This window comes from Cupressus sempervirens, chromosome 6 (assembly GCF_028749045.1).
Source record: "Cupressus sempervirens isolate cs-2001-9-10 chromosome 6, ASM2874904v1, whole genome shotgun sequence".
In the NCBI taxonomy this organism is placed as follows: domain Eukaryota; kingdom Viridiplantae; phylum Streptophyta; class Pinopsida; order Cupressales; family Cupressaceae; genus Cupressus; species Cupressus sempervirens.
The window spans coordinates 378806926-378828974 of NC_143123.1; the positions used below are offsets into that span (position 1 = coordinate 378806926).

At 36.7% G+C, this 22049-nt stretch overlaps 1 protein-coding gene across 3 annotated transcripts in view; it reads right to left on the reverse strand.

Moving 5' to 3' along the window:
• LOC149552640 (ubiquitin-protein ligase) overlaps positions 1 to 22049 on the reverse strand; it is a 249298-nt gene that overhangs the window by 54337 nt on the left and 172912 nt on the right. For all 3 annotated transcript variants that reach the window (XM_089788214.1, XM_089788217.1, XM_089788215.1), the window contains 3 exons: positions 13202 to 13501; positions 12773 to 13016; positions 12557 to 12612 (listed from right to left, as the gene is read on the reverse strand). In XM_089788214.1, the coding sequence (XP_089644340.1) occupies positions 12557 to 12612; positions 12773 to 13016; positions 13202 to 13501 (600 nt within the window). The remainder of the gene's footprint in view (positions 1 to 12556; positions 12613 to 12772; positions 13017 to 13201; positions 13502 to 22049) is intronic.

The following is a 22049-nucleotide window of genomic DNA, read 5'->3' on the forward strand; positions in this document are numbered from 1 at the left end:
CAAATTACAGACAAAGCTTCTAATTCACACAAGTAACAATCTCACTCAATCAAAGTTAAGTTTCAATTGCTCCTTTGTATTCACTTTTCTCTCAAAATAGTGCTACACAAACCAAGTTTTGCTAGCACAATTTCTCCAGAGCTCTCTTGCATACAATAAAAGATAAAAGATGATTTTACAATGACGGAATACTCCTTTATATAGGCAAAGGAGTTGAGAAAAAATGAAAGAAAAAGTAGGAGCAACTCAACCAACTTTGACCCAATCTAACTAAAAGAGAAATTATTGGGTTACATACAACTACACATGCAACTCACATTACATGTAATTACATCTTTTCATGCAATGCATCCTCTTAGATCTACAAACAAAAATAAAAACAAAATAACAATCTTAAAGATTGTTCTTTAGTGCCTTGAACTTGCCGATAACATCACGTACTGTAGGAAGATCGGAAATCTCCATTGTCTTTGATATGGCCTCTATCCTTACAGCATCTGGATATGCTGATTACACAACCTTAGAATTTTCTGCCAAGGAATCTAGCAAGTGTTTTGTCAAAGATTTATACAAGACAAATTTGTTCATCGTGTGAGAACCTAAATCCTTAGAATCTAAATCGGCATTGATCCTAATTGTATATTCTGAACTTGCCCTTTCAACTGCAATCAGATTATCACATTCATCAAGAACTTGATATCCCATTTGTCTCAAATCACATGTGATCCCTATTTCTGTCATTTGACAATCTCGAAGAGTTGTCTGCAACTTTGTAACCAATTTTCTCAATGTTTCTTCTTTATAACCCAGAAGCCCTCGATACCTGAAGAACATTTCACAGGATGGAAGAATGTCACATGAAACCATGGCATCTAAATCAAATTTAGCAATCTCATCCCAATCATTGAGAATCTCCTCCAAATCATCTGCTTCTTGAATCAAGGAGGAAATCAAGTTTTGATCTATTTCATTCATATCTTTGATATGCTTAAGAACTGCAAATGTTTCTGTAATGGCTCGAACTCCTTTAGAGATGATTTCTCCTATCCAAGACTTCGCGGCTTCAATCAGTTTTCTTTCCTTGAACATCTGAGACACAATAAAAACACTTTGAGAAGATTGTTGCCAAATGACTTCATTTAGGCGAGTAACCTCCTGTTTGAGTTGATTCTTCTTCTCCCATGATTCATAATTGTTTTCTAACACATTAGCTAATGCATCTTGAGTACCTTGCAAGCAACTCAAACGTGATTGCTTCTCGATTTCTACCTTAGTGAACTTGTAACCAAAACAGGTAAGTTCTTCAATAGGTTTGCCCACTAGTAGCTCGACAACTTCTACAAACTTGGTTTTCTCCGAATCAACTAAGATCCTTGAAACAATCTTATTTTTTAAAAATTTGGACTTAGTCTTCTTGACAGGAAGGTTATCTGGAGGTACAACCACTTTTATTCTCTTCATTGTGATCCCACTCAACCATGTAGGCAAGCTGAAACTTTCATCTGTGGAAGTAGGTATAGTGGAGATCATTAGCATTGATCCTAATTGTATCTCTTTTGTGACTGAACAAGATTTAGTCTACACAGCTAAATTTGTAGGAGAATGATGAGAGGATTCTATCATGAAAACCTCAAAACCTATCAGAGATGTATCAAGTTGAGAAACTTGACCCTTTGTAAAAGTTGGAAAATCTTCAAACACACTTCCCAAATGTTCATATTGCTCATTTGCAAAAATAAGAGCAGGTGAAGAAATAGGAAGAGCCAACATGTTGACTTCTGAAACTGGAATAGGTGTGAAAATAGTGGAAAACAAATCCACATCATCATCAATCTCATCCAAAAAAAGTGCTTCATGCATGGATGGTGCATGAGTTTGTGCAGTTCTTGGAGGAGATATGATCATAACTTCCCCTTCTTCTTTCTCATCTTCTTTGTTTGATTCTATCTCTAATTCCTCCTCTAATTCCTAAACTAGTTCATGGATCTGAGACGATTTAGATCCCTTTCCGCACTTCAACTTGAATTTAAGAGACTCCTTTGCATTAGAGAAGAAGCTCCATATTTTCCTATAGTTTCCAGCTGTGACTTCCTTCCAAGAGGGCCAAAGCTTCCACAATCCAAACCCAATTTCGGATTAACCCTTTTTAGGCCTTTAATTTTCAGCAACTTATTGGTGTTTGCCAAAATGGATTGAAATCTATCAAGAATGGATGTACCTTCCTTCTGTTGCCAATGAATGGGAAAAGGGCATTTTCTATCAAAACCTACCTGATGAAATTCGAGATCAAGAACATTGCCACCATCTTCAATTTGAAAATATGATGGGATCTCAAGCATGTTAAGATCAATGATCTGTTGCAAAGTTAATCTGCAATAACCCATCTTCATTGTATCCAGTTTTCTTCTCATATCAATCCAAACATCCTTGATGCGATGAACATGTGTGAATGCCCTCTTGATTTAAGAATTCATTTCTCGATAATTGAAGTCAAATCTAGCTTTAAACTTCTTCAAAATAATTAACTGTAATTATGTTTTCATATTTTTTGCTTTATGTACAAAATTGATCAAATAGTTACCTATCGCTAAGGGCTTGGCTGAAGAAATATCAAAACCAGACCTATGCAAAGTATGCTGATCAGAATGGACTTCCATGAGTTGTCTGGCTAATTCCATCAAAATGATCCTATCAGTAGCATACCTAGGTAAGGTATACGACTCACCTTTAAAGTATCCAACCCTCAAGTAAGTAAAAGTTGGAAACTTGAGAAAGATGCAACCGTATTGATTTACCTTTTCCCAAGCTTCATTAGATACCTTTTTGATGGATAATTGTCTATCAAACAAGCATTAGAAATGACTAAAGAAAGCATCTTGAACTCTTTTGTAATGGAACTTACTATATGCTAGAGTGATCTGATCATAGTAATCCCAAACTGGAATCTGAAGATGATCTTCTTTGGTTGAGAGTCCAGAGAAAGATCTCGTGGCAGCAGCAATGTAAACAAGGTAGGAGTTCACGTAGAAAGACACTACAGTCCCTACATTGAGCAACTGTTGGTAGAGTGCAATACTAATCAGTTCTCCCCAAAAGATATGTTCTTTGTTCTCCATGATCTGGAAGATGAATTTATACATCCATGATTCAAAATTAGTGGAATCTTTAAGACCACAAACCTTGCTGAGAAGAATGATAAGATCTTTGAACTCTTGCTTGAAATTAGACCTGTGAACAGTCTTTGGCCATCTCGAGAAGCTGCTTCTTTTATTATCCAACTAGTATTGATTTACATACTTCTGATAATCTCCCTTTTTCTCATTCCAAATTTCCAAAGATGATTCTTTGGTCAGATCTATGCATTCTGAATTATGTGGCACTTTGAAAATTTGCTCAATAACTTCTGGATCAAGATTAATAATAACCCTGTCATCAGCATCCTTGATCGTCTTTGATTTTGGTCTGAAACATTTTGCAAATCCGAGAACGAACTCAGTTCTATAGCAGCCATGGGAAATGTAGATACCAAGTGAATATGACTTCTCTTAATACATTTCATCTAATGACCAACAAGAGTTTCTATTCTTCGTAGAAAATCAGTCATGTCCACGTGTATAATCTTTGTGTCCAACACATTGTCAACAATGGATGTGACTTGAGATGGCGTTGCATGAGCCAACTCTTTATCAAACTGATATTTCATTGTGCCCTTAGATTTAGATGGTCAGGGAATCTCTTGCGCTTGCGCTACAACACAAAAATCCCAAAACATAAACACATCATCAGAGAAAATCACCATACAAGTTGATTCTCAATCAACAACAAAGGTTCGAGTACAGATTTGAAACTTTGTAGGCCCAATGAAAAGATCTCAAAAGAGAAATCATATGCATATTAGTGAATGGAAATGGAAGGTGGAATGAAATATTGTGGAAGTGAAAATGGAAGGAGATGGATATGTGTGATAGCGGAACGCATGGAAATGTGTGCAAATGAAGATTGCTGATTTTCAAAAAGTGACTTAGGTTTTCAAGGCGTTATTACATAGAAAATGGATTACATGTAACTGCAACATGTAATGAGGGATGGAAAGTGAGATGAGATGTGAATGTAGATGAAGGATGAGCTTACATGTAAGTGCGGATAACGGATGAGATGGGAAGTATGTAATGACACGGAAAGTGGAAAAACATGTATTTGCTCATGGAGGCATTAGTGCATATAGAAAGATGGAAATTGAATGTAGCTTGAGGTGAAATGAACTTTATAGTCATCTTTGTGGAAAGGTGAAGTCAAACTACATGGTAAAACATGCATATGACATTTTTGACTTTTCAAAAAGTGACTTTAAGTCAAAAATGGGTTTTAGAGATGCAATTACACGTAAGGCTTTTCATGTAATCGTGTCGTGCAATTGGATGCAAAAAGTGAGATCAGTTAAAATGGAAGTGGAAAATGAGATTACATGCACATGCGGATAATGAATGAAATGAAATACATGTAATTGCATTTGACATATGAGATGCGAAGTGTTGTGACATGAAAAGTGGAAATCGAATGTGATGATGCTCTTGCATGAAATAGAAGATGGAGTGAAGTGAAATATGACCAAGTTCTTGGGAAAGAACATGCAACTTCTTCAAAATTGAGAAAAACTGAAAGTAAACACACAAAAACAAAACTTCTAAAGAAAAATGTGCGTTTGGCAAATGACTCAAACATGTCAACAAGCAAAGCACTTCAATATGCAATTTCAAATTAGGAGTTTGAAAAAAAACCAAAAACATGAAAATGAACCATTTCATCATTTTTAAAAGAAAAATACACTTTCCATGGGAACAAAATCAACAAGTGGCAATCATCAAGTGAAAATGTGCATAAAATCAGCATGATAAGCATAAATTTATTAGCAAGAAGGAAAATGTCCACTTACATGATGATTATGTGAGAAAAATGGAGGGAAAGCTTCAATATTGAAAAATTCTCCAACAAACTTAGATCTTTTCAAACTTTGCAAGAAGAATACGTAGTGGGCAGCAAATGAGGCATTTTTTATGGATAATGCCCAAAACTTTCTGTAAGAATGCTCAAACTTCCAACACTTTTGGCAAATGCATACTCTTGGAACATTTTTGGGGAAAAATGTGAATCTCTAAGTGCATGAAACAAGTCGTTTTTGACTTCCAAATGCAAAAATGTGAGCCAAGATGTATTGCAAATGAGCAAACATGCCAAAACACCTCTTTTCCTTGCAAAAACGTGAGCAAAAATAATAGATTTTAGGTGTTTTTCACTAAAACGTGCCCTTGAATGGAGTCCAAAATGACATTTTCAGCATGAAATCTCAACATTTAATGCTTGGAAATACTTAGATTTCCAAAAGCGATCCTAATGGAGAAGATTTGAAGAAATTCCATGGAAGAAATCAAGCAAAAACACCAAAAAAGTGTTCTTGAGAGCCAAATGCATGAAGTTTTTCCAGAAATGGGTTTTGGAAGGGCAAGAGAATGTGTTTTAATGCAAAACACACCTTTTGGAGGTGTATGCATATATTAAAAACATGCTACGAAGTAAAATACACCTTTTGGAGGCCATTACATGTTTTAAAAACATGCAATCGGCTCTTCCAAGGCAAAAACACACCTTTTGGGTGCATAAGCATGTTTTAGAAAAGTGTTTTTTCCCCAAAAAGAGGTTTGGGAAGTGCAAATACATGTCTTTAGTGAAAAGCTCACCTTTTTGGTGCATATGCATATAACACATGTAGCTCATCTTTTAGATGTCATCACACATTTTAAGCGACTTTACATGCAATGGCATCAAAAAGGTCCACCTTCAAATGATTTTGCACTTTAAGTTGAGTCTTGGATACAATGGAATGAAAAATGTCCACTTAAAGTGATTTTTACATGTAATGACATGAAAAAGGCTCACTTTAAGTGATTTTTCCATGCTTAAGTGATTTTAATAAGCACATGTCAATTTAATTTTAATAAAATATTACTTAAGTGGGACATATATTATATTTACACATCATATTAACAATATAACATGTAAATATCATTTAATAAGTAATATTTACTAGAGGATTTGATTTAAATGCCAAACATTAAATTGAACTATATAGTTAATATAGTCACTTAAGTGAAAAATCAAAAAGCAACTCAACTTAAAAATATAAGATAAAGTGAATTTAATTTATATTTTTCAAAAAGTGAATGTCAAATTAAAAACATAACATGATATTTTTAATTCGTGTTGTTGCATGAAAATGGTCCAGTTTTTGGGCATGAAAATGGTCATATCTTTTGACTAACAACTCCGATTCAGCTCTAGATTAGATCAAATCGAAGGGAAAACTGAAAGCCATGACTTGAGCAAAACGAAAAGACTAAAATCCGAGAAATACACACTCAAAAACAAAGAAAAAGACGATGAAGGCCTCAAAAACCAAGCATAGGCTCGAAAAACAGAAAAACGAAAAAAACTTGACGAAAACCTTCAGTAAAAGAATTTGCTATGTGAATTGGAGTTGATTGATCAATCAACATTAAGCAATCAAATAACAAATTCAACTTAGAGAAATGCGAAACTAGTTTGAAAAAGTTTTGTACTGTTACTTGCATCTTGTAGTCAACACATTCAATTCCCTTAGTGGTGTTTCATTTACATTCTTGTTGTTAATGCCCTTTCTTATCTTCATACCACAAATTTTGCACAACTATGTAATCATTAACAAAGGATTTCTTTATATATTGACTCCTTAAAACCATTCCTTGTATAAGATAATTTATTAATGTGCAACTGAAGACCACCAAAAGGGTCTAAGTGACTGAAAGTTAGAACAAGAAATAGACAACACCAAGAACATCAAATGGCGCCAAGGGAAAGACCAAGCAACAAAGAGACAAAATGGTGCAGGGACACCTAAGAAGACACAACTGAGCAAGAGGACATCAATGAGCATGGAGGAACCCTACAAAGGCAAAAGGATCAATTGGAACTTGTTGAAGCCTATAATGGGTTTCTCTGGTGTAAAATGCATAAAGTTGTAAATATGATTGTAATGGGCTAAACCTATGTAAAAGGGTTGATAAGGGTGTTAGGATGAATAGTCTATGAAAATGAATCCATTTGGAAAGTTATGTAATGGGTTAGTTTGATTTGAGATGTTCTGGTTACAAATTCAAATTCAAATTCAAATTTGAATTGTAACGGCTAGTTTCTTAGCTTAGGCGGGTAGTTTGTTTATGCATAGTTTGGAGGGCTAATAACAAAACCTATATCAATTGGTTTGGGAAGTCGTTTTTTATGTTAATAAAGCCTGATCAAGGCATGGAATCATTAGAGAAAAAGATTGGCATTCTAGTGCGTACAAATAGATCCAAAGAAGTAATAAGAAATATGTTTTTCTTGCAAATCTGATGCTTCTATGAGTTCATTCATTGATCTGATTGTGTAGACGATTTAAACATCTCATTTCCCTATCTTGAAGTTGGTAAATGGCTGTTAAATCATTTGAAGTAGATTTCCACTTTGTGCTGACAAAACCTAAGGGTTTTAGGGCTTTTCTATCACAGTCTAATAGAATCAATGGAAAAGAGGTCCATTCTATGAATGTAACCCTAATCCTCATGGAATGGACACTCTCTAACACGTAATATATGCTACTAATCAAATAATATGCAGGACTGATGATTAACTGTGGTACACCATAGATAAATGTTATTGACAGGCTAAAAGTACATAAATTTGAGAGTAAAGTTATAGTAGTGGATTGATCTAACCAAACAAGGTAATCATTTTTATTTAAGTTGCCGATTCGAGTTCGAGTACAAATACAGGGTTCAATACGTGGGTATGACATTTTTTTCTCCCTTGTAGGTTTGGGTTTGTCTGTATATGTATGCATGTATGTAAGTTAAAACATCAAAGTTACAAATATAAAAGAAGAGTGATACTCAAATTCATAATGACCAATAAAGTTATAAATAAATAATTTGTAATACTGATATAGTTTCAAATTATATGCATTAGCAATTGACATCAATATAAACATGATCAACAAACATAACTATTGGCTGGCTTTTACAAATCTATCAATAGTTATATCCTCAGATCTACAAATAAAGAAATCAATCCTTGATCTTCAAATGAACCAAAGTAGATTGCTGTTCACTATTGTCATAAACTAAGGGCATTAAATAGAACAATTTTGGCTTGAATAATATTACCAAGTTGTTGCAAGACAATATCTAAAGTTGATAGAAAGAACAAGCTAATGAACAAATCAGAAATACATACATAAACTGAGCTATTGCCCTAGGGTACTTCCTAGGTGCCCAGTTTTACTATAGGTCCTTCACAGAAGGACCAACAAAGAACCAGAAGAACTAGTACCAAAACTGTACCATTACCAAGACCTAGGCCTAAATAGAAGAACCCAGTAACTAAGATTTTTATGTTTGAAATTGATTCGTATGTTCCTAGGGAAGGTGTAGGAATAGTCAATTGAATTTTAAATTCTTGGGAAAGTGGTTAATCACAACAGCCTAGGGTTTGGTGAGCTTCTATGAGGGTTTTGGGGCTCTTTCCTTCAATGTTGTCATAGCATCAAATTTGATGTGAAATTCCTTCGATTGGGATCATATTACAAGATTGTTGGGAGTCTCAGGGTTGGTAGTTGAGTATTTGGCATAGCTCCTCTGGAAAAGTGGGCTAGTTTGCCCCCCAAAACTGGTAAAACTGAGATTACAGTAAGATTGGTCCTAAGCAATCATATTTGGTTTTAAGATATGTTATAGAAATTTGAAAAGGATATTTGCATCAAGTATTACTTTGGCAGGACTTTTGGAAAGTGTGGGAGAAAACTGACAAAAGCAGTCACTAGAGGTCTAATTGGGCTATTAGGCCTAGTGAAGGGGCAAAGTTGGGTTTGTGTGTTTGGTGAGTGGATAGAACTTTGGAATCAGTTGATTCTTGTTGTAATAGGTTTGGATAAGTGTTTGAAAGCCTTAGTAGGCATGGTGGAGGTTGGGAACTAGATTTTCTCTATTGTAGCCTTGAGGTGTTGATGCAGAGATAAACTCAACGAAAGCAAAAACAAAAGGAACCAACACCATAAAGAGATAGATAACAATATTCTTCTAATTGATTCATCAAATGAATAGTATATACACTTGCTCTCCTAAAGATTTCTTCTCCCCCATGATTTCGTATCCAAAAACTTGACCTAAACCTAAACCTAAAAACTCTATTTATACTTGCTAGGACGGTCTACGGAACATTCTAGATTATTACAAAATAGGAAAACTAACCCAAAAAGACTTCCCGCCAAAACAGCTTACAAAATATTCTAAATCAATATAAAATAGGGAAGAATGACCCCACAATGGTCTGAACAAATCCCAAGAAAAGATCTTATCCTAATGATGAAGTCGGGATAAATTCCTCAAGTCGGCTTGTGCAGAAATCACATCCAAAATACTTTATGTGGGTGCTCCTGCACCATACTCCCCAGGAAATTTTATCTCAAGAGCACTTGAGATGAGCTCTTGTAGAGTGGTACCCTACTTCTTGATATCTTGTTCGGTCATCCACATAGCATCTACATCCGAATAACCTCTGAGTTTTACCAAATACTACTTGGACTCCTTTTCTCTTGTCTGCTTTGTGACTTTGGTGTCAACTATCCTTTCTAGCTGTGGTGTCTTCTTAAATGGTAGATGTTTAATGTCTTCTGTATCAACGATCTATCCTGTATCAATTTCTTCATTGGTTGCTTTGAATGATGTGAGGTCTGCTATGTTGAAGATGGGAGAGATGCCAATCTCAGGTGGCAATCGAATCTCATAAGCATTGGTTCCAAACTTCTTCAATATTTGACAAGGATCTAGTTTTCTCAACATAAGCTTGGTAGATTTACCTTTTGGTAGTCTCTCTTTCTTGAGATTTGTCCATACTAAATCTCCCTCTTCAAATTCTAAGTGTCTTCGTTTCTGATCTGCATGCTTCTTATACTTGTTAGACGTTTGTTGGAGTTGTGCTTTGACTTCATCATAGATTTCTTTTATGGCTGTAGCAAATTCTTCTCCTTGGGTACTAACTTGTTGCTGTGAACTCATATCTCTTTACTCGAAGATCCCTCTAGGATGAATTCCATACACCACTTGAAATGGTGACTTTCCTGTACTTTTATTGATGGAGTCATTATATGCAAATTCAGCTTGGGGTAGGATTACATCCCATTTTGTTGCATGTTGTCTTGTGAGTGTTCTTAAAAAATCGCCCAATGTTCTATTAACTACCTCTATTTGGCCATCAGTTTGAGGGTGGTAGGCTGATGAGAATGACAAATTGGTTCCAAGTTTCCTCCATAAAGTTCTCCAAAAGTGTCCTACACACTTCACATCCCTATCTGAAACTATGTTAAGAGGTAGCCCGTGAACCATATATGGTCCATCATTGTTCTTGGTCCATCTGGCAACACATTACCATACTAAAGGAAAACATCATAATTCCGAAGGCGAATTGGTAACATTGTGCACCACATAAAGGGAGGGGGAAAACCACCATATGGCAGTACAGAAGAGGAAGGAATTGTCGTACAACACTCGATAATACCACTGTACATCCCAACAATCGCTGTGCTACAGCCCACTAGTCCGTACATCCTAAGACAGTCTTGGCATTGTACTACCAATCACTGTACTGCTTGTCAGCCCGTACTGCATATCACAACACCATACAGCATCATTAACTCCATATGGCCACAACACACGCCACTGTATGGCTGATTGTGTCACCTAGTACAGCCACCTCCAACCGGCATACAACCTATATCTTGCCCATACAGTCCAGACCTTGCGCTTTACGGATCTTTCAGCACAAGTTCATGCAGTGAGTTTGGAGGTGTTTGCCAGATTGGTACATTACATTTTGAAATAAATACTTGTCTTTTAAAGAACTGCCACAACATCATCAATCACAAAATGATTGGTATTGCACTTAAGAATTCCACATCACAGTCTTCACACCCGCTTGTCTTCTCATATATATTTGTTTAGTCTTTCAAACTCAATTTCAAAGACACAAACATTCCAGCACTTGACACTTCAAATATTTTCAGCTCTCACAAAGAGTCTTTCCATTTTTCTTTACTATGCAGTCTCAAAAAAATCATTCAAAGCTGACACATTGTAGCTACTGCTTCAGTAATTGTCTTGACCTTAATATCAGTATAAGATGTCGAGTTCTTCAGTTCAAAGCTTCTGTCAAAAAAATCTTTTCTTCACAACCTCATTTTTCTTTTATAAAGCTCTCAACAAAAAGAATCAGTTTGATGACAGTTAAAGAATGTTTGACATAGTTACAATGGCTACAATACTTGTTCACCACAGCATTATCAAATAAAAAAAGGAAGTTGACTCTCACTTAAGAATTGGTTACAATCGAAGTATAAGTCTTAATAAAAACGACACCTATTATCATGCTTCGACCCTTGTTTGATTCGAAACAATCTGGAAAATATAATGTGATTGGTATCAAGAACTTCTGGAGAAAAATACGCTTCCAGAAAAGAAGATATCCAGATATAAAGATATTATGAAGCCATGGTTTTGCTTGTAAACATAAAACTATTCGACCAGATCAATCTTTTGTATAACAAAGTGTTCAGAATGCGAGAGGTAATAATTTTGAGTATTAAATTTATGAATTTCTCTTATTATCTAAAGAACATTACTTTCTCATACTTAACCAGATTCTGTGTTTTTCTCCAATCAATCACAGTAGCTAGTAACCGTTCTTTTATCCTCTCTAGGCGTATATACACATTCATACTACTGAAATCACATATAGCTTATCTCATATGTATTTTATGAAAACAAACTTTGAGAGAATAGGCACTACAACAATTTCATAAACAAAACTTATCCATAAACGGAGAAAATAGTTATGGCATCAATGGCACTTAGCCAACATCCACCACCCCTTATTCAAACCTAAATGACAATGACTACTCATAAAATGCCAAAGTTGTCATGAATTTTTCCATTTGCGAGTTTGTTTCTAATACATAACATTTCTGGTGTTATTGCTATTGAAGGACACCTAGAAATAGTTTAAAGCCTCATTGCAAGTGTGAGACTCAACAAGTATGATCAGCCTATCTCTTAATCAATTAGTTGGATTATAAGATGACCAAAGTTCACAATTTGCTACTTTAACCATCAAGGTATTTGTAATTTAATTTTATAATTTGTTTTATTTTTTTCATATATTCATTGCACAGCCTGCTGGAGAGAGTTTGTAAATTATTTTTTATTGTTATTTTTTCAGGATACTCTCATACGAAAAATCAAAAAAGTTCCACAATCCAACAACACTCAAAACTATTTTGACATTAAAAAAATGGAAAATCAGCAACAACAATAGTGCATGAAACTAGTTTACCTAGCATTGCATTCACCCATGAACAAAAAGATTAAAAAAAAATTCCATTGAATCCAAAAAATGAAAGCAAAAGTGCAATATACAGCTTATGTTTGAAACATACCTCCAAGTGAATTCTTCTCAATCCAGGCCATCCAGATGCAATGATATTTTGAGCATCTATTAATCATCCTTGGTCAGTTTTCAGTAGCAAGATCACAAGCACAATTAAAGCATCTATTACTGTGGCAATGAATGCCCACAAATTGGCCATGAATAAAAAAATAATATTGCAAAAGGGTGCTTCTTGAAGCTTCAATCAACATATGGCAGTCATTACCAGAGGTAAGAAACTTGCAACCTGCAAGTGAAAGTTGGCAAAGACTTCTACAGTTTTGAGTCAGCATGGATAAGTCACTGTCTGTCATCCAAGATGCTAGCCTGTCTAACGTTAGAGATTTCAAATTGGAGGCACTAACACTCAGAATATTTGATGACAATTCTCCGAAGCAATTCTGCAGCTCCAGTGTATGGATATATCTTAAGTTTTTAAGAGCATTTATTATACCCTCATCAGAAACTACCTGTAAAAAGAAGTGTTACATGCATTACCAAAAGCAATTACACTGGGACTGGTAAATCAGTGGATATCTGGAGTTATATAAAATATACTTCTTCAAAGAAAAACAAAGATAGAATTCATAAACATATTAATGTGTAGACTTGAAACAGAGCATTTTGGTCAAGGTTCGTGAAAGTTCAAGATTACCTGAAAACAAACAGAGATGTGCTCTAATAAGGGGCAAATCGTAGGCAGTATCAGCCATGCTTGTGTGCCCAAGGATCCACCAAGGCCCACTGTAAGACTCTTCAATGAAGCTAATACTGGCCTCATCATATCTAAAGAAAGCCCAGATAATCCCCACCCAACAGCTAGTTCCTTTAAGCTCAATAGTCCACCCAGCTCTTGAAGTAGTTGACAGTCGGACAATCTTTTACAACCCCTTGCATTCAAAATATGTAATTCAGGGTTCCTGCTGATAATATAGCATAATGCTGCTCCAGACACCTACAATAAACAAAGAAAGCTTCAAATTTTCTTTAATATTGTCAAGGAATGTCCACGTAAAAAAACAGATATATCAGCATGTTTTTTGTTTAGGCACAACATTTATATCAGTAAATTGCTTGTATAGAGAGACTTGGCTGGATAATATGCCATAATGTCCCCATTTTCATGAGCATCAACTTTTGGAGGTCTACCCTATTTCTTGACCCTCATAGACTAATGGAGTTTTTCAGAGGGTCCAATTGGCAGAGCTTCCACTTCAGTGGTCAGGGATTTTCAAGGTTGCTCTTCGTTTGAGCCAGAACTACACACTTACTATTTATAGTGTCTATTTCAGAAAATTCAAGGTTCCCATCTTTAGCAGGGTGCTGCGGGGTGCTGGAACAACTAGGTGGCAATGTTGAGATTTGGTATCATTGATTAGAGCAATTATATAGAGATTTACTATTTATAGTAAGTCATTGTTGTGGAGTTGCCATATCTGGCAGGGGCACCCAGATTTAGACTGTGCACGGTGATGGACTCACTTGTCAATTGGCTCAGTTTGAGGGACTTACTATTTATAATAAGTGAATTTTAGCTAGCTGCTATTTTCGGCAGGGCTCTTAAGCATTAAGCATAGGTAGTGAGTATCTGCATAATGAGGTGTTCATCCAGTAGAGTTAATATGCTTTTAATTTTATTTATGATTATGAATTATGTCGTGCTTGATTAATAATTAAGTGATCTTATTATTAAGTGCTAAGTTCAGTAAATGTTGATTTAATTACATGTATTAAGGCACCTAAATCTTGGAAGGAAATATAACTGAATATTATATTTCAAACACCAAAAAGGAAAGTTATGTGGAGTGTAAACTTGTAGCTTCCAGCTGATTTGCATTTGAGAATCATAAATGCTTTCAACACAAGGGAAAAAGCATTCTGTTGTGCACTGGATTTTGTGAATGGTTTTGAGACAGGTTTTTAGAAGGAAGAGCTTGGGGAGTTGTGAATGTCTACACCTGTTGTGCACTTTGAACTGGTGAAACAATCCAGTGAAATTGTGCCAGGAGGTGGCATCATTCAGTGCCATCCGTTGCTGCAATTTGTGGTCAATTTGCATAAGTATGTCAGTATTTGTTAAAAATATCAACTTCCAAAGGCTGGTGTTTACCTTATTTGCAGATCACCGGGTCATTAAGGGGCTGCATTTGTGAATAGAGGACTGCCAAACATCAATTGCAGGGAGCATCCAATGTTTATAGGGCTGCATTCAGAATTCTGAGCAGTGTTTAAAGTTTATGAAGCATGTTTCTAGACAAGAGTGTCCCCCCCCTTGAAATTCTAAGCATTCAATGTCAAATTTCATGAATTTCAAAGGCTGCGTTATCACCTAAGGAGTCAGATCAATGCTTACAGACAGTCACAGGTTTCTCTCATGCACTTTTTAAATTCGATTCATGTGCTTGGAAATCGTTAAAGTAAGAATTTCATAGAGGAATAATGGAATAAGATATTAAAGAAATAATTGCATTGTAAAAAGTTATTTCCACACATTGTTATTTCAATTCAATATTTGGTCTAAGATCTTTTAAAGTATATATATCCAAAATTGAAAGAGTTACTAAACTTTGCAAAGATCAAACAAGAATCAGAGCTTACATACAAGGTGTTTGACAAAATGTCAAACATACAAAATTGAAACAATTCAGCATTTCTCAGAGTTAGAACTTGAAGAGGGTTCTTATAGTGCACAATTTGTTGGACGTTTCACTAATTCAAAGTGCTATAACAGTAAAGAATTTGCAAGTCAAAAATTCCTTGAGATTCAAATTTGTGCCAGGAAAAGCAAGGGATATTATAGTAGTGAATACAAATTTAGCCTTATTTAATTGTTTATAAAATAACTAGCAATAAACTTTAATTGTTTCTATGTTTTCAAGTTAAATACAAATTTTGTACCACTACAAGGAGGGCGAAATTAAAAGATGTATATTTGGTCTACCAAATAAGAAAATGTGATATCCTGAGGAAAATCATGCTAAAAACATAAGGCATGCATTTGGCAAGTCAAGAATATTGGTTGAAATAAAATGAAATTTGTGGGAAATGAAATATAATGCAAGGATTTTAAAGGTGAAACAAAGGAGATAAAACTAGTTTTATTTTCAATTGTAACTCATTCACAGCGAAGGAGGATAAGCAACAAGAGTTGGGAAGTAGAAAACAACAGAAGGAAGATAGAGGAAGGATTTGATATGTCATTAAGTGTTCCTTCCAACTCAAAAACATCCACCAAGCATGTAATGACGTCTTGGTGACTTGCATATGGGTTTTTATTTCATAAATTTTTTTATGATGACTGGGAGTTTCCAAATATTCTTACTTTTACAGTTAGCTTTTGAGTGTAATGTACCAACATCAGACTCCTCTGGATTCCCAACCCAAGATAGAGATCTTAACACTCCGCATGTACCCCTCTTGAATGTTGACGACGTACGATACCTCTAAGTGCATAGGAAAACAACAAATAGCATAATGGATAGGTACGATTGCTTTCTTCCTCAATAAATTTCCTTCAACACAATTCACTTCTCAGTTACATGTTATTACAGTAGAGAAGCTACAGGAAAATTATTATACCTCAGCAATAATTTGCAATCCAATTTCTCAGACAATTTCCAAAACTCAAATTCTCGGCCAAAATATCAAGAAAAAATAATAAAGGATGGAATTCTCATAATGAGAATCACATTTATAATAGCACTTGTGCAAATTGGCTACACCATTACACCTTTCACTAAAGAGTCTTCGACTTCACAACATCATTTTATAACATAGAGTGCATTAGTATTATAAAGTGCACTTATTAATAAGCCTTTATAACTCATGCAATAAATATTATTCTCCAACAAATTATCTCATCCTAAATAGATGATTGAATGAATGACCATCACCATTGAGCCAACATCTGCACTGCCAAAAATAGCAACTGGCCACAAATAGACTTACTAAAAATAGCAACTCTACAACTAAGACACTCAAAATGAAGCTCGGAGGACCATATCCGTATAGAGCTCTGAAGGGAGACATCTGAATGGGCATATGGTGAGTGGAGTTATAATGGCACTCACACAAATGGATCCACTTCACCCAAGCCCTCTGCTAAGAAGGAACATAGTTCCGCAGATAACCCTCAACCCACTTATTCACAGTCTTAGTCTAACTGCCAGTCTGTAGGTGATAACTGGTGCTTAGAGTAAACTCTATCCCACATAGTTTAAAAACCTCATACCAAAAGTGACTCATAAACCTACTCTTCCAATCGTTCACTATAGTCCAAGGTAAACCATGCAACCTGAACACATCCCAAAAGAATAACTTAGGTAACTGCACAGCTAAATATGTGATAGTAATAGGAAGAAATGAGCATACTTAGGCGATCCACTACCACATAAATGCAATCCCTTCCCAATGCTTTAGATAAGCCCACAGTAAAGTCCATAGAGATGCTCTCTCGCTTCCTCTCAGGAATGGGAAGTGGTTGCAGCAACCCAACAGGATAGGTGTGTTCATGTTTTGTTTGCTAACAAACACAACACTCTCACACATAACTCTATACATCTGTCTTCAAGCCCCTCAAGGTGAGCCTCTCCCATGCCTACCTATATGTCTTGAAGAACTCGAGATAGCCAGCCATAGGAGAATCATGAAAAGCTCAAAGAACAATCTCACAGACACCTGGCCCTGGAATCAAATAAATCCTTCCTTTGTAGATGATCAGCTCATCCACATGGGTATAACTACTATCCTAAATGTTGTCATCAACAATACCTGATGCCCACTAATCCCTGACATACTTAGCAATGATCAAGTGCCTCCAATCCTTAGCAATCTTTGTGACCAAACATAAATGGGGTCTCCTAGAAAGAGCATCAACAACAAGACTATGCATCCCCTTACAATAGGAGACATCAAAGTCATACAATTGTAGCTTATTGACCCACTTTTGTTGCCTCTCATTCAAGTCTCTCTATCCAAAAAATGTTTCAAGCTATTATGATCTGTCTTAATGCAAAAATTGCTGCCCATTAAGTATTGCCTGAACTTGGCCAAGGGATGCATAATGGCCAACATCTCCTTATCATAGACGTTGAACGATCAATCAAGCTCCTATAGCTTCTTTCTCTCAAAAGTTATGAGATGACGATCCTAAGACAATACTACTCCAATACCTGTTTACCGCATAGGGTAAGAAGTTAACACATGTATAACACGATTCAATTCAGAACAGGTACTTTATTCATGTATGCACTTGCAGATTACAATCCGATTACAATGACTACAATGATCTCCTGATGATTCCAAAGTCCATCTCGGACATATACATATACCTTTCCGAAGGGGTGACTTAAGCGTCACGCGCCCGTTCGGATACTATTCTACCCGTCAACTACATTATACATTTTACCGGCAACATCATCCCCCCCCAAAAGAAAGGTCGTCTCCGGACGACAATTACAAAATATCTGAGACAAATTAACAACAAAATACATTAATTGACTAACTACAACAAGATAGATCTATTTCTGTCGCATCACTTTCACATTCATCCTATGCCTGCACCAAACTGGTCTCCAACCCACGTTGTATTTGTAGCCTCTGCTAACAAAATATTATCTCCTTAGCTGACCTTGATAGCCACCTGTGCTGCTTTCTCTGTTTCCAACTCCTCGTTACACTGAGCCAAGTGTCGCCATACTGCCTTCCACTGGATGATCAACTCCTCCCGAGCTCTCTACGCATCCACCAAGACAACCTCATGCCCAACACCTACTCTAAGTGCCTCCTCTGACACACAAACACTCATGCCTATAGCAGCAACTCTAGGTCTCATCAACTGGTCACACTTCCCATGACTAATATCCGCAATGACTGGGGGTCTAGGGGGCAACTGCTTATGTATACCCTTCCCTTTGGCATTATGCATTACTCATTCCAAATTGTTTCAATCTGTCATCGTTTTTTTTTTTTTTTGCTCTTCCACTTCCTCCCTCTTTCCTACAGACTTGCTTTCCTGATACCCTTCATACGTTTGAACCAGCTTCTCCCTAGTAATGGTACGGCTTTCATAAAATTCCTATTATTGCTTTCTTCTTTTCTGCTCTCAACACCGTATGGTGCTTTGAATGCCTGTTTATACTATGTATTATTTGGAACTATCTCGGTCAATTACTCTCCCACTGTACAATATCCGTACGAAGTTTCCTCATTGCCCAGGGGCCATACGGTATTCTATGTTCCCCTTCATATGATGAGGCCATATGACTATCAATTTTTTGTAACTATGTTTCGGTTTGCTTGGGGCTATACAGTCTCCTTTTTGCTTTTATCCTCACCGTACGGTCTTTTTCTTCATGCATAGCAGGCCGTACGGCTTATTCCCTTCCACATCTGCCGTATGGAGTCCTAGCTTCTGAGAATATTCAACAGCCATACAATGTCTTATTTCTAAGTCGTACGATCTTTGATTTATAACTGCTCATGATGTTCCCCAGGCCGTATGGTCCTTAATTGTTCCCCCTGAGGCCGTACAGTTATCCATCTTATTTGAAGGTATACTTTGAATCGTTTTCTTTACTTATTACTATGAATTTTCTTATTATTATTTTTATTTTCAACATAGGTCCTTGGGGGCGGTACGGTGAACAAAACTGCTCCACTTTTCTGTCAAGGCCGTACGGCCTTTTTCTCCAAGGTTATTCTTATGATTCACTTTATTATTTTTGCTTTTCTTCCATTTTCTCTGTATAGTCCCGGGCCCCATTAGTTTAATAAAAAAATCACCTCTCAGTACATTTCCTTTATGCTTCTTTTATCACTTCATACTTCTATAACTACAGTTTACCAACTATATTCGACTTTTAATTTTATACATATATACACTATTTACAAACAACTTTTCTTCATTCATCAATTGTTTGTTTGTGGAGGAGCCTTTCTTTCTCTATATATTTTCAACTTTGATCCATTTACGGCAGCTGGTATTTCTTTTCTGTCCAGTGTCCACAATTTAATTGCTCCGTTATACCCAACTTCCTGTATCTTGTACGGTCCAACCCATTTAACTTTAAATTGTCCAAGCCTTATTTCATTTCATCCATTATACTTTAGTACTAAATAACCAGGTTGAAATCTGTTTAATTTTAAACGCTTCTGACGCCATACCTTCCACCTATTTTGTGCAACTTCCATGGCCCATGCTACATAGTTCTTATTCCTTCGGTACGGCCGCTTGCGTATGGGTACCGCAGCTTCAATTAATGGTATCCAGTGGACACATAGCTCTGGTGGTACTCCTTTTAAGTCTTTATACGTCCAAGCTATTGCCTTCAATACTGGGTTCCAATCATCTCCTACAAGAATGTTCTTCGGATTTTCCTCATCACCCAAGTTCATTGTTTTCATCGTCAGCTCTTCATACTTCATCAGTTTATCTTTACTGAACGTATGGGCTGGTGTTTCATCCACCTGTGCTTTTCCTTCCTTCAGTTCACTATACTCCTTCGGAAACTTATGGCCTTCTTTTCCTTCCTCGACACTCAAAATATTACAACTCGGAAAGACTTCATAATCTTCCATTTGCCAATGTAGCAATCCGTTTACTGAATCTAGGTCGTCATCAGTTGACCCTCCTATTCTCAGCACCCCTTCATCATCTGGTTCCATCCTCTATTTCGCTTCATCATCACTTTCGCCACCGCCTTTTGAGTCCGACGACGCAGCTTCTTCTCCTACCATCTATGTATGCAAATCGATTATAAATCTCCCACCTCCCTTCTCCATTGATAGGGTGTTCCTTTTCCAATCATGCTTTACCTTAGCCTGCACCAACCACCCCCGTCCTAGGATGGCGTCATACCCTCTTCTCTTTAATGGAATAACTACAAAATCCAGTAACAATGGTTGTGTCCCAATTGTTACCGGCTGCACCATTAGAGTGCCCAAGGGTTCTATCCCATGTTGATCTACTATAAGTAACTAAAAGGTGGGTGGCCATAGTGTTGGTTGTCCAAGTTTTTTCCAGATATCTTCCGGCATCACATTCACTCCCGATCCTCCATCTACTATTGTATCTATTAGCATCGTACCCAAAATGCCCATCTCCACCACTGCTGGATGTCTACCTGTCGTAAGTGCTAGTAACATCGGATCTGTTGCTGCTGCTGTGGTTGTTTCCGTACTATCCTTTGCTTCCTCCATTACTCTTGGGGACGGTGTCATATTTATAATAGCCATACGTAACTGTGGCATGGTGAGAAGATCATTTAATTTAATTGGTACTTCCATTTGCATTATCTGTTTCACCATGTCTTGTTCCGCCAAGTTTCTTTTCGAAGTTTCCGCAATGTCTTTTACTTGTGATTTCTCCGCTCTCATCTGCTTCTCTATTTTTGTTCAGGCTTTTTGTAACCTCTCCTTCTCTTCTTCCGCATTCGGATATTTTATCTTCCTCGCCTGTTCCCACGTGATTGCCAACACGTTCTCATTACTTGTTTCAATACTTAATAAATTTACGCTTTGCTTTGGACACTTTGAATCTTCATGGTCCCCTAGACCACACCATCTGTACAGTGGCTGCAGCATCTCCTTCGTAGTACAGTCCCTCGCGAAGTGACCCCAAAGATTACATGCCCGACACTGTATCATCGGTCGTCCATTCGCATCATATTGTATTCTACTCCAGCCTCCATTGTTATTGTTATTGTTTCCACCCCTTCTGCGTCTATTATTGTTTCGATATCCACCTAAAGTTGCATCATTGCCTGTGTTGTTGCTATTGTTCGACGCTTCCTGTGTTAGTACCACCTGCTGGTGTCCTTTTGTTTTCAAGTTAAACGGGCACTCTTTCAAGGAATGCCCTGCCACCTGGCAGATGTCACAATACTGCTTCTTCGGGCATGAACCCTTCGTATGGTCGTCCTCCTTGCAATCTGTACACCACAGTTCTCCTTTCACTGTATCCAAATTCTTTTTCAAATTTTTGAATTCTTTCATCATCTGCAGCATGTCTTTTTGTAGCGCTTTCACCTTCTTGTTTGATTCCTTATCACTACTACTGCTCTCCGAGGATGAATCATCTGAATCAGAGGACTTGTGTTTCTTCTTCTTACTCGTCTTCTGTTCGCTTTCTAAATCCATGGCACGAGTGTATGCATCGGTGTACGATGACGGTGGTACAATCTTCATTTTCTTTTTAAGAGCCGGCCGTAGCCCCTCCACGAACCACCGTTTTTTCAACCCATCCACTAGTTGACTCTCCATCTTTCCGATCAATTCTTTCAGTCACCTGGCATAGGTTTGGACTGTCTCATTCTTTCCTTGTTTGGTGCTATAGATTTCTGCAACTATTTCATTATCATCTTGGAGTAATCTGAATTCTGCGCTAAATTCTTTTTTAACATTCTCCCATGTATTAAGTTTCTGAGGACTAATGTCAAAAAACCAGTCTATCGCCACATCCTGTAGGGTTGCTGAAAATTGTCTTACCCAATCATCTTCATCTG